The 12710-nt window shown below is 37.0% G+C and overlaps 1 protein-coding gene across 6 annotated transcripts in view; it reads right to left on the bottom strand.

Annotated features, from left to right (window-relative positions):
- The window catches only part of RHOT1 (ras homolog family member T1), a 25700-nt gene extending 12990 nt beyond the window's left edge, over positions 1-12710 (bottom strand). For all 6 annotated transcript variants that reach the window (XM_023938754.2, XM_023938756.2, XM_023938757.2 and 3 more), the window contains exons 1-12: positions 12530-12710; positions 8887-8945; positions 7035-7116; positions 6065-6108; positions 5235-5288; positions 4825-4877; positions 4183-4291; positions 3518-3619; positions 2044-2142; positions 1529-1637; positions 861-981; positions 91-175 (exon numbers count right to left, since the gene is read on the bottom strand). In XM_023938754.2, coding sequence (XP_023794522.1) covers positions 91-175; positions 861-981; positions 1529-1637; positions 2044-2142; positions 3518-3619; positions 4183-4291; positions 4825-4877; positions 5235-5288; positions 6065-6108; positions 7035-7116; positions 8887-8945; positions 12530-12566 — 954 coding nt within the window. In that variant the 5' untranslated portion in view covers positions 12567-12710. The remainder of the gene's footprint in view (positions 1-90; positions 176-860; positions 982-1528; positions 1638-2043; positions 2143-3517; positions 3620-4182; positions 4292-4824; positions 4878-5234; positions 5289-6064; positions 6109-7034; positions 7117-8886; positions 8946-12529) is intronic.

Raw genomic sequence — 12710 nt, 5'->3', positions numbered from 1 at the left:
ATGATGAAAATACGTTTTTGTTAGCAAAACTCCTGACAAACCAAGGCTTGTAAATATAAAGACACACGAACATTCAAATGAAATGCTTACCAAATCATGTTTATCAAAAATACTTTGAAGAAACAAGTATGCATGATGATTTAGTTCTGTTGTGCAGTCAGGGGGAATTTTTAAGCTGTTTAACAAAAACAAATACAAGAAGCATTAATTGTTTATGAAATACAGAATATCAAAACTCAAAATACATACTTTATGAATTGTAACATTTAGTATCTGACCTTGGCACTTAACTTGAATAATTTATCTTCACACAGATCAAAGCACACACTTTTTATTAGGAATTATAAAATGATGAGTGAGTGCCTTTATATTATATAATATATAGCTCTACAGTAATCACATATTTGTTGGTTTGCTTTGTTTTTTGGGGTTTGGGTTTTTTCAATAAAAAATGATGCAGCTACATTTTCTACCAGAAGCCACATAATTGGTCAATCCCTTAACTTTTTAATTTGGGGCTTTTCCATAGGTCTCAAATGCTACGAAAATACTGACAAGTCTTTTAGAATATAATGCCACATACAATAAGCAACTGCTCAGATTTATGTTCCAGTTTTGTATTCAGAATCTCTTCTGCCACCTTTCTTACCAAGAAAGAGAACAGAACATGATCTGGCACAAGGGAATTCTCCCCTCGTGGTGTTCAGTCACATGAAGGTTTTGGCTGGGTGGTCATTAAGTAAGGGAGGTACTTGACATAACAATGTGTTAAATTAACACACTGCCATAACCCTCTCCTTCTGCCAAAGCAGGAGCAGCACAGCCTAAACTCAAGTTTAGAAAGCTGAAGTGGTACATACGGAGGGAACAGGTACTCTGGTGTAAGCTCTAAGTCATCATCGTAGCCAAAGCGACGCAAAACAGTCCAAGTTGTCTCATGCCTTCCTCGCTGAATGAAAAGTGTGTGTAGAAAAAGAAAACCTAAAAATCAAAACCAGTGAAATCTTAAGGCCCTGAAGTGCTTTACCTGCTACAAGTGTTTTCAATAGAATCAGTATCAGACTTGGAAACAAAAAAAGCGTGAAAATTAGGATTTTAATGGGTAATGCCTATCTATAATGGGCATTATCTACACAGACTGAACATTCAGAAATCATGATATTTATAAAATAATCCCCTTGGTTTTCTGTTGTTGTTTGGTTTTTCCAGTAGTAGCATTTCAGAGCTCTATGACAAAAAAACCCAATATTTTCAATAGTTTAAAACAAAAAGCTTTAGCCTGGAGGAACCTGGAGAGGGGTCTCATGGAAGACTGCTTTTAGTTTTCTTGTATCAAAACAACAGGGTAGGAGTTTTGTTTGGCACTTCCCAGGGCTCAAAGAACACCGAGATATCACTATTTAGTATGCTCAGCTCTTGCAGTCTGAAAATCAAGACGGAGATCATATTCCAAAAGACCACTTTTTTCAAGTAAGAGTGATTATCAACTGTATAAAGACACATCTTTTAGGAGTTAAATAAGACTCACCTTTTAATGTCAATCCATTATCTGCAACTCCATCACTTAGGTTTTTCCTGACTACGTTCTTTACATCTTCCAAAGCCTGAGGTGCCAATGGTGTATTGAAACAAATTCTCTAACACAAAACCCAAAAGCAGCATGTTAGGACAACTGGCTACTGAGCTGGACAAATAGCATGTCCTGTATGAAATACAGCCTTAAACATTCTGATAAGCTAGTTAAGGACAATCCAATTTTTTTAGTGGAAATAAAGGTGTACAAATTGCATTTTATTTTTAAGTACATGGATAGATTTTTTAAATTTTGCTCTTGAACTCAAACTTGAACAACGGTAAGAAATAAAAATAATTTCATTTCTGTCTTTACAAATCCATTCTTCTATGCTGCACTTAAGACCTAGTATTTAGGCCTGATTCCCTTACAGTTCACCTTCCTATTATTTATTCAAAACCAATCACTTGTTTTTCTAGAATTATACAATTCACCTTTAAGCATGGTGGAAAGATAAGCTAGAGAGGTACCTGAAAGAAGTTGAGCTCTGCATCGTTGAGAGTACCATCATTATCTTGATCAGAAATTCTAAAAATGCGAGTCAATGCTTTAATACAGGCAGGTTTCATCTAAGGAATAAAATGAAGTTCAGTATCTTTCTAAGCTTGAATATAAAAAGATTACACTGAATGACACCAGGCAGCTCAATCACATGGAAACACACACTAGTCTTCATTTACAGTTTCAGAACAGAAACACTCATTCACAAGTACGCATAAGTAAAAAGCAAGAGGAAATAAAAAAAAAAAAATATTTAGTAAAATTATCTCCATAATTTTAAAGAAATTACACATTAAATGTTTTTCTGTTCAATTATTAGAAGAATCTCAAGCTCTTCACAAGCTGAAGGTTGCACTACTAATTATTTAAAAAAAATAAAACTCAGTTCTTTAAATTCAGTCTTATTGCCATAGAAAACTTTAAGAAACAACTAAATATTTTTTCCCCCCAAAACATTTTTTGGTGGGGGAAAAACAACCCCTTAAGATCCCAGTGCTTTGCAAAACTAAACAGGTCTACAACTACAGCCAGCTCGCTTCAAACATCAAATACTGAAAACCTTCACAGGGCTCATTCATCTACCAGGCAAAGCATTGAGCATATGGACTATCTCTAGGACAAAAGAACTGCTAGGATACCTTCCAAGTGAAGGAAAACAGACACTGGTAATTCTCTCCCAACAACTACTGTGATGATGGACTCTTCTCTTCACAGAGGTCACATAGATTGCATAGTGATTGGTTTTGGAAAACCAAAAAGATTTCAGCACAACAATTTTATCACAACATTACTAACTCATATAGATGATTCTGATGGAAGAAATCAAAACAGGGTTATTCTCTGATTCTCTACTTAACAAAGTATTTACAGCTGAAGCAACTTTACTACTTCCCAATACTAAATGGATACAATTAGAGATTTTATTTGTATTTCCCCAGGAAATTTTTTTTTAAAAAATACTCATTCATAATACACTCAGCTAACCACCTGATACCTAAAAACCAGACTCATCACTTGTTTCTTATCCATTTTGCCAAAGTTTCACAAGATTCTCAAGAAAAAAATTATTATCAGGCCAAGTCTAGAGTGTTTCCCCTGAAATAAATGGAGTTCCTGTGAAATGTACATCTAAAGAAGAACTGAAGACATAATTTGGGTCACATTACATTGGCTGAAAGCCATTAGCAAAGCTTCTCGTTTTACCTAGCAGCTCACACGGGCAACAAAAACTGTCTTCACTGCTTTAAACGGAAAGACAGGTCAGGTTCATACATCACAAAACAAACCCCATGGTTCTGGGATGCAATGCCTGACATTTGGGGGTGAAGTGCTGGTAACAGAACACACTAAGAGATGCAAAATCCACTGAAAAGGAAAGAACAGGAAAGTGATTCATCTCCCCCCCCGCCAAATTATTTGCTCTGAGAATCTATGGATAAATACCTCTTTCTCCTCTGGACAATAAAGAGGACCCGTAGGATGTAGAACAGCTTTCTGTGCATAATAAAATAGTTCAGATATATTCTTCAAGTTTTTGGCTGAACACTGAAAGAGAAATCCTCACACTGATGAGCTAGTTTCTTGACTACTTGGCAATTTCTTCTGAAATTTAAGTAAGCATCAAATCTTTAAAGACTTAGTCCCCTCCTGTCAGTAAAGGGCTGGTTTGGAAAAAAGATGTCCAGCCCCTGTACCCATTCAATTAATTAAAAAATGAGGTTTCACTACAATTCGCTGTCATACCAAGAACAGAAATAAAAAAGCTGTATCTACTTTGGGAAAAGAACCAAAGAGACATATCCACACATATTAAATCTATTTTGAATACTTTGCAGACATCTGGCTTAATATTAAATTAAAAAACCTTGTTAAAGGGAAGTATGTGAGGAGGCTCTAAATATTAGAATTTGACAGTAACATTTGATTATACAATAGTGTTATCTTCCCTAAAGGAAGATAACATATAAATTCACTATTATAATTACTCATGTTTGAAATATTTAGTTTGGAAAAAATAAGAATCCTTTTTTCTACTATAGAGTTGCCATACATGCTTGACAAGAATGTATTTTTTGTTACTTGCTTTAGGTTCAGAAAGTTTTGCATACCTCTACACACGTTTCTATCTCTGTATATTGATTCATAATGGGAAGGATAGTTTCCATACTGCTGTACTCCACTAGATCAGACTTGTTTCCAACTAATATAAGAGGCAGCCTAAAAACAAAAGAATATTAAGAGCTTTAAAGATAGATGGATAAAAATATGTATCTTAATTTAGCATTTTATGTCCCATCAGAAATCACTGTATTATTTTCAAGATGCGATTAAATGCCACTGGAGGCAATGGGCAAAACTAAATGACAGCAGTTTAAATAAAGTTTTGATATACACTTAGACAAAATGTACTTCTTGTTGATTCCACACATTTAAATACAACAGTAACTAATCAGATTGTTATTACCCAAACCAGCATCAATAGAAAAGCTATACAGATCACAGAGCCAAAGCCAGTTATACCACAGCAAATATAAACACACCTGGTAAAAGCTGCTCATAAAATTCAAAATAAATAACATTGCTGGCACATATAACAGACCTACATACTTCAAATTTCTTGCTGCTTGGACTTCTTATATAAACTTTAAGTTTAGTATTTGATTTTCTTAAACAATTAACATCCTCAACACTGTTCATTGACACCCATCGATGTGCAGCCTAATTCACACTTCTCATCTTTACTTAAGCACCTGCTATCTTTGTCTGTCCTTTCATTGATGAGAGGAATCCATCGACTCGTTACCTAAAGTGGGATTAAAAACAGACATTAAAAATACATATTCAAATTAAATATGACTGAACTGTGCACAAGTTTCATTACAACTGCTACTGCTTCTTTCCCAAAAAGGCATATACTGACCCACAAAGGAGGAAACAAAAATTGGAGCTGATTAATGAGCAACTTTCTCAGACAAGTGAAATGACTGAAAACTCGCAGGTTGAAATGGAACAAAAGCAAACTCGCATCTCTTCATTCTCTTAACAGCTGATCTCAAACTCCATCTCAAACATTTGAAATGTCTAATCCAGATTTCAGCTTGACATCAATTAACAGTGCACAAGTTACATCTCAATAACGGGATAAAAAGTGTTACTGTACCTTATCAATAGAATTCTTGTTGTTAACAGCATAGACTATACAAATCACATTTGCCTGTAATGAAAAGAAAGGAAAGGCATGGAATACCAGAGTTCAGAAACCCCTGAGCAACACAGACAATTAAAAACCATAGAAAACAACATCAGAGTAAACCCACTATAGAACTCTGTTCCTGGCTTGTTTAAGCTACTTGGAGCCTGAACAGCAAGGTTAAAACAAAGAACTTATATGGTGAGAAGTGCCCAAAAGCCTGTCTTGCAGTGTGACAGTCACAGCTTGTGCCTGCAGAGACCTGTGCCATCAGGAAATCGAAACTGAAGAGTCATAATGTGCAGCCTCCACTGAAGCACCAAACTAAATGCCAGAAATGGAACACAACACCATGACAGACTGTGCAGAAAATGTGCAAAGGTGCTCAGAAAGAACTGAAAATAGGAATCAGAAGGGATGACAAAGTCACCAAGAAGCCTGTGCTATTCATAAATGCAATAGTACTGTGTGATAGAAGCAAAATGGATCTTTTCAAGGTAGAATTATTTATGCAGAACTGGCTTGCTGATTAAAGGATATTTAGGTTCTGTCCTTTCACTTGGAAGGACAAAGCTCAATTCACCAACACAGTGCCAGTACCTACCTACTTTATTTAAGATTTCTTAAATAAATACATCTTTCCTATAGCACAAGTAACAAAACAAAATAGAAAATGCCAAGCAAGAAAGTTTTTTTTCCTTCAATTCAAACTGAAGCCCATCTAATGAAGAGAACTTCAAAGGAAATACTTTTCCTAAACTAGGAAACACATTTTCTAGCAAACACTAAAATATACTTACCTGTGATATTTCATGGTAAAGCTGCTCATCACTTTGCTCTGCTTCTGCATTTGACAGAATAAGTTATTAATTAATACTAAAACTTCTGCAAACATAATCAAAATAAATTCTGAAACTGAACTACTGTATTTCAGAACGCTCTTGAGACAGGTATGTCAAAGCCTTGTTATTTAAACTTCTTTTTATAAAATATTCTAATGAGTGCTCCTTCTAAAACAGTTATTAAATTGGTCCACTAATTCATAAGACAGAAAAAGTCTGTTGTACATCAATTTTTTACAGCTATTTTGAACAGGAATAATTATATTTGTAGACAGGTTCTCTCTGGAACAAGTCACAGTTAGCATCCTTCTACATTTCTCAACAGTCCCTTCCTTCTATAATGCAACCTTTTATATCAGAATATGACATATGTTGATTTTACTACAGCAGTGATAATTTTTATAGTGATATCAAGCTTCTGTTAACTGAATCTATGAAAAATTCAGTCAATAGAAAGAAAAACTCACTCCACATAAAATTTAAGATCAAGTCCAACAACAACAACATCAACAAAGCATTATTTCTTTTCCCAGGTGGTTAAATACATCAAAGATTATTTCCTCAGCAGTGACGGGAGAGAAGACAGGAAGGTACCTGCTGACATGGCCTGACTCTTTGGCTTGCACTGTAAATGGTAGAAGGGTTTTTCTAGCTGTGCAATAGTTGCACAGATTTATGATAGCACATGAACCTTCAGAGTGCATCTAGTTATCTATTCAGTAGTAAGATTAAAATACAAGAAAAAAACACAGAAGAGTAAACTGACACAAAATTATGACGTGTCCTAACTTAGAAATTCAGGAAGTTTCTACTTTATGCCAAGCTTCTGCCACCTGTAGCTCTGGTCCCAGACCTGTCTGACTGTGACAGGGACTGTTGAGTCAAACAATTCTACAGCAAATCAGTGATGGTACTGAGCAGTCCCTACCTGAATAATCCACTATGTGGGTTGGCACTCTTTCAGGAGTGACATCTGCTGGAATGGTGATTTCTTCAGCTCGGGGTGGAACCTGGGGTTGAAAGGAACAGCAAGAAAGAACCTTTCAAGATAATCCAGATGGTGAAAAAAGTCATATAACACAGCTGCCATTTAGTCAGCTTTAAACAGAGCAACTAATATTAGTTGTTCAAGTTGTTTAGCTATTTGAGTATTTTTGTTTGGTTTTCTTTTTTTAAAGTACTAAAAGTCACTGCTACCTTCTCATTTTTTACCTGTCTAGTTGCTACATATACTATTCTACATCTATATACTATATAACAATGGAACTTGCTGCATGCTTCGCAGAAAAGCAATGCTGTTAAGGATACATTCAATGAATACTTCTGTAAAACTCAAACCCACTCTATCCAACACCTAAACAAGCATGACAGACAAAATACAAGTCTCAATTATTACACAATTGTAACCTGACAACGTCTGTGCTTCTGACAGTGCTAAACATTAAATTCAGAAAAACCTGCAAAGCAAAACATGATGGTAAAAAAAGCTAATTCTGAAAAATGCTGTAAACTCTGACAGCCCTTTTTTCAAAGGAACACTAATCCATATTCAGGAACAATCAACATTAACCTGATTTTAATGAGAATCTCCTGTCTATTTCTTGCCTTTCACCTGTTGACACTGAACTTTCATGATACTTTACTTTTAGCAAAACAAGGGAAAAAGAAAAGTCAATCACCCAAGTATGTCTCTGTAAAGCTTCATGCTCTGCTCAGATCTTCCTCAAGAGTGGTTACTGATAACACCCTGTACATTAAACACTTATTTCCAAGCCTGAAGTGCCTGTTAGACTCCATAATGTTGCTCTGATCTGCCTGACTAGCCTGAGGAACTGGGCAGGTCTCTTTCAGCAGCTTTTATAGGATGCAGTGTTTTTACAAAAGTTTTTTCTGTAGTTTCAGGGGGATCTTGTGTTATAAATTATGCTTTTTCTCTACATGCAAATATAGATAAATACTCTAAGTTATACTGCAGGAAGAAGCTGAGAAGTAAACAGAGGACTACAACTCACTAAATACAGTGAGAAACTACCTGCCAAAGGAACTGGATCTCCTTTTTACCTGCAAGGTTAGGAACTAAATTCAATTATGTTAACAAAATTCAGTTCTGTTTACAATCCAGTCTTGACTCCTGAACTGTGGTAACCTACTGATTTGCATTAAACCCAGAGCAGAGTAGATTCAAAGAGCAGCACATGATGTCTATTTTAAGACCTGTGATCAGAAGAAATAAACATTCATGTTTATGTGTAAAAAGCTTAACTATTTGCAGCAGCTGTTGTTCTTTATATGCAGCAAAGAAAACTATGTGCTGCTTTTTAAAGGAATAATATATAGAAGTAGTTTCTTCTGCAGTTTTTACTTCAAGAGTCAATAAAACATTCTTTAAAGACATAAGTAAAGGCAATGTGTTGCTTAGTTACAAAAGATGGCGAAGTTATACCCCCACAAATAATTGATGGTCCTGTCTCTTTCAGCACCTTCCCATTTATGTGTCTCTCATTGAAATATGCAGCTCTTTAAAGAGACTACCATTCATCACATATAAACCAACTTTTTTAATTAGCAATATGAAAAATAAGAAAGACACTTAGATAAAACTTGAATTTCTAATCTTCATGCAGCGATATATTTAAACTTTCCTACCTCGCTCTTCCTTAAGTCACCTTTCCCAATTTAAACTTTATTTTGTTTTTAAACATTACTTCAGAGCAGAGTCTATTAACTTATTATATGACAGGATAGAAATAAAACTTAGAAAACAAATAAAAGTGCTCTACCTCTTCTGGGAATTCCTCACTGACAAGAGACATAATTAGTGATGTCTTCCCAACTCTGGCTGCAAAAGCATTAAAAACAGATATTAGATAATTTATTTTGTTAAACTTAACAGTTGTACCCTATCTTAAAATGGGAGGAATTTAAAAACATTTCCCAATTCACCACATAAAAAGTTTTTAAGCTGTTGTTTAATCATATTAAATATGGATGATAGCAATATTCTCATAATTCCTTTATTGCAAAAATTTGGCCTCCATCTCCCACTTCTGCATTTCCTCCAGAAGGGAAGTAAATTCTGCTCTGCCTTACACAGAAGAATTGCCAGTTTTAACCTTAACATAGAACACTGAAACTAACAAATAATCAAAACAAATCAGAAATTCTTCAATATAACTTCAGAAATAGAAACAAAGAAAACACACAGAAAAGCATGTAGAAATTAACTGCTTTTATAGAATTCTTGATACGATGATTGCACTTTAGTCCTAAAATACCAAGGATGAGAGACGGACAAGAGCGCAGAAACAAAGTCTCCACTACTTTGACTATTTTTAAAGTTCAAGAGCTTAATCTCTTTCATACAAATGAGCTTGTCTCCCACTGAAAGTGAAAAATACCCCAAGCCACCAACCCTTCTGAAGTCATAGTTTTCTTAATCCAAGATGATCATTTCAGCTTCAGTACCCACCCAACACCATTCAATTAAATAAATGACTTTGTTTACCTGCAAAGTTCAGACTTCTACCATCACAACTTAGTTGCCTGGTTTTGAGAAGTTCTGGTGTGACCACTCAAAAGCAAGAACTGGTAACTTCTCTCAGAGTTTCGCTCTCTCTAAAGCCCTTCATCTGTCAATTTTCTGGTCCTCTAGAAGCCTTGTAAGACTATTACTGCTTTATTTGGTTTTGAGGCATTTCTTAAAAACCAAAATGTTCATATTCAAATATCCTCTGGGAGTGTCTATTTGCAACAGCTCTCAATTTCAAGGAAAACTCAAGTTCACCCTGGATGTACCAGCACCTCTGCCAGCAAGAATGTGCTACCAACCAAGGCACTGCTCACCGTCAGTCAGAGCCTGGGTCACTGTTCCTACTGAAACCAACAGAAAATGTCACCAGGTAACAGAAGTTGTTCTGCTGATATCACTGCATTTACAGTTCTCCATGTAATTGTATAGAATTCTGAATATGGAAGACAAAGAGGTGTGATTGTGCCACTGGTTGATTTTGTGCAGGAATTGGTGTTACTGATGATCCAGTCAGCGTATATTCAACTTATCTAGGTCTATTTTTGGCACAGTAACATGTTCTGACATCCAGAAATAAAAACTTCTCTTTAACTCACCACGGTAAAGAGTAGTTGTAATAAAATTATGAAAAGCAAAGAAAAGCTATTCTGAGGAGAAAGATTTCTGTTTTCCTTACAGAGAAGAGCTGTAAACTTTTCCCTGGTGGTACTCCCTGCAGAGAATCAGGTTGCAGGTTTCCCAATAGCAATGCAGTTGTGTTTCCATCAGAGACACTCAAATGAGCTAAAATCGTAACTTAAACTGCAGGCATCCTTCTGCATCAACTCCATCTTAATTTTCATCCCGACAGAATTGAAGGAGCTTCAGAAGCTCTCCTATTTCCATACAGAAAAAAGATGAGTACTTTCCTTACAGGAAAGTAAAGTTATTAATTTTAGTGAAAATAGTGATGTGTATTTTGCAGCTGACCAAGACAGTTCTAACTTGAAACAGTGGCAAAACTGGCTTTGCAGATATAGAAACCCACTTCTTATGTCTGGAAATAGAAAATTATGTGTTACTGGTGAGTAAATGTTCAGTATTTAGAAGTGCTAGAACTTTCTAGAGTTCCTTGAGTTTTATGAAAATCCATAGGTTCTAGTATAGAGATTTGGGTTATTTTGTTCAAATCTAGGTCAACCCTCTGTCTTTCCCAATCTGTTTATAGTCTTAGAAATAACAGCCTAAACAGTATGAGCTTACTGGAATGAAGCAAAGCAGCACAGCACTTTATGACAGTTAATTTGTCTTTTTCCTCATATATGTCTTTTATATCATGCTGCATAACATGCTGAAATATTCTGAAAATTACTTATTATTAAAAATTGATGTTTGTACCCTGTGTACGAGGACTAAACCAACTTAAACTGTGGACAACCGGGGATGAAAAAGGCTGAGTTTTGGAACAGGCTTACAATAAAGAATTCTTGGCATATTTCAGATTCTGAACCTGATGGTCTGCTGTTACCATCTAACAAGTTTTATATGGTCTGGACTAACTTGTGGTTTCAGACCAATAAATATACATAACACACAAGTCAGGACTGGCACTATAACTGACAAGTTTTACCAATTTGTAAAACAAATTTCTCCCTCCTCCTCACTACAAGTCAAACAAAAGTGTAACACAGAGATCCTCACAATCTCTGATGTGTGCCATTTACTACACATTGCTGTATTTAAGAAACCTGTATCTTTAACGTTCCCATTTGGACACACTGTGAACCTTGTAGCCAAAACAAAGTACCTGTTACACCTGTGCTGAAACTGCACAGAGCCAGCCCAGAACACAGCCTTGCAGTGAGGTAAATCGGGCATGTATTCTAAAGAGGAATTAAACTGTGTATTCAATGGCACCAATTCCTAAACACAGTCATGCAAAACTAAACCAATACAATCTTAATGGGTTAGCTCTTTCTGTACAGTGACAGCTCCCTCAAGATTCCTCCCTAGAAAAGTCACAGAGAGCCTTTCTATGCAGTACAGACAGAACCAACCTGCACTATAAAACAACAGCATAAACTGCACTATAAATATATATGGGGCATTCAATCCTCAGGAAAGCTTTGTCAGTAGTACCACATTCTTAGTATAACTAGGTAATTTTACTAATAACACTTGGTAATTACTCTGTATTCTTTCCCCTCGAGGAACTTAAGCTCACTTTGCAAACTAACAGAACCTCCTTGCTGCTATTTATACCGATGAAAAGGCTGAGCCTCTGCAAGCCTTGTCAATTATTCAGGTACCTAAGCGTGAATTTCAGGACACAATTTTAGGAACACATGAAAAAATCCAGACCAACAGTAGCTCTGGCATGCCGTATGTGTGTGCTATTTATCCAAGGTCACGAAGAAAGATAAAAGCAAAAAAAGTGATCGGGAGTCCCTGGCCCTAAATCCACAATACCCGACCTATAACCACTAGAAGCACATCAGACCACTCATTTCCAAAGTAAATGGGAAACATGCAAGTGTGGTTTTCACATGAGTAAAAAAAAAAAAAAAAAAAAAAAAAAAAGAAAAAAGCCACAAAAGAATAAAATAAAAAGGAAACTAAAAGTTTAAACAGGCCGTGGCCAAATACGGAGCTAGAATTTCACCCCGGTGTCATCTCCAGGGACGTCCAAGAAGCACAATTCCAGCAAGTGCCGGCCGTGCTGGTGCCCAGAGCAGGGAGCGGAGGGGCTCCAGGCCGCGCTCCGAGGTCACAGCGAGCCCGCCCCAACCTCTGCTGGTCCCGCGGGGCCGGCGCTGCCCCGGGCTCGCCCGGGCCGGGCAGAGCCTCACGGAACCGGGGCGATGTGACAGCCGGCGGCCCGCGCCTTTCCCCGGCCCTCCTGCCTCGGCACTCACGTTCTCCCACCAGCAGGATCCGCACGTCTTTCTTCATGGCCGCGCTCGCTGCCCCCGGCCCGGGGCCGCTCACATCAGGCGGGGCGGCGGCGGCGGCGCCGCTGCGGCCTGGGCTGCCCAGGCTTCCCTCACGGAGCGGGGCGGGCGCGCTACGGCGGCTCGCGAGGGACCGGCCGCGAGC

The sequence above is a fragment of the Cyanistes caeruleus genome, chromosome 19 (genome assembly GCF_971803275.1).
Source record: "Cyanistes caeruleus chromosome 19, bCyaCae1.hap1.1, whole genome shotgun sequence".
Taxonomy (NCBI): Eukaryota; Metazoa; Chordata; class Aves; order Passeriformes; family Paridae; genus Cyanistes; species Cyanistes caeruleus.
Note: the sequence above shows the minus strand (reverse complement) of the source record. Positions and strands in the feature narration are given on the sequence as shown.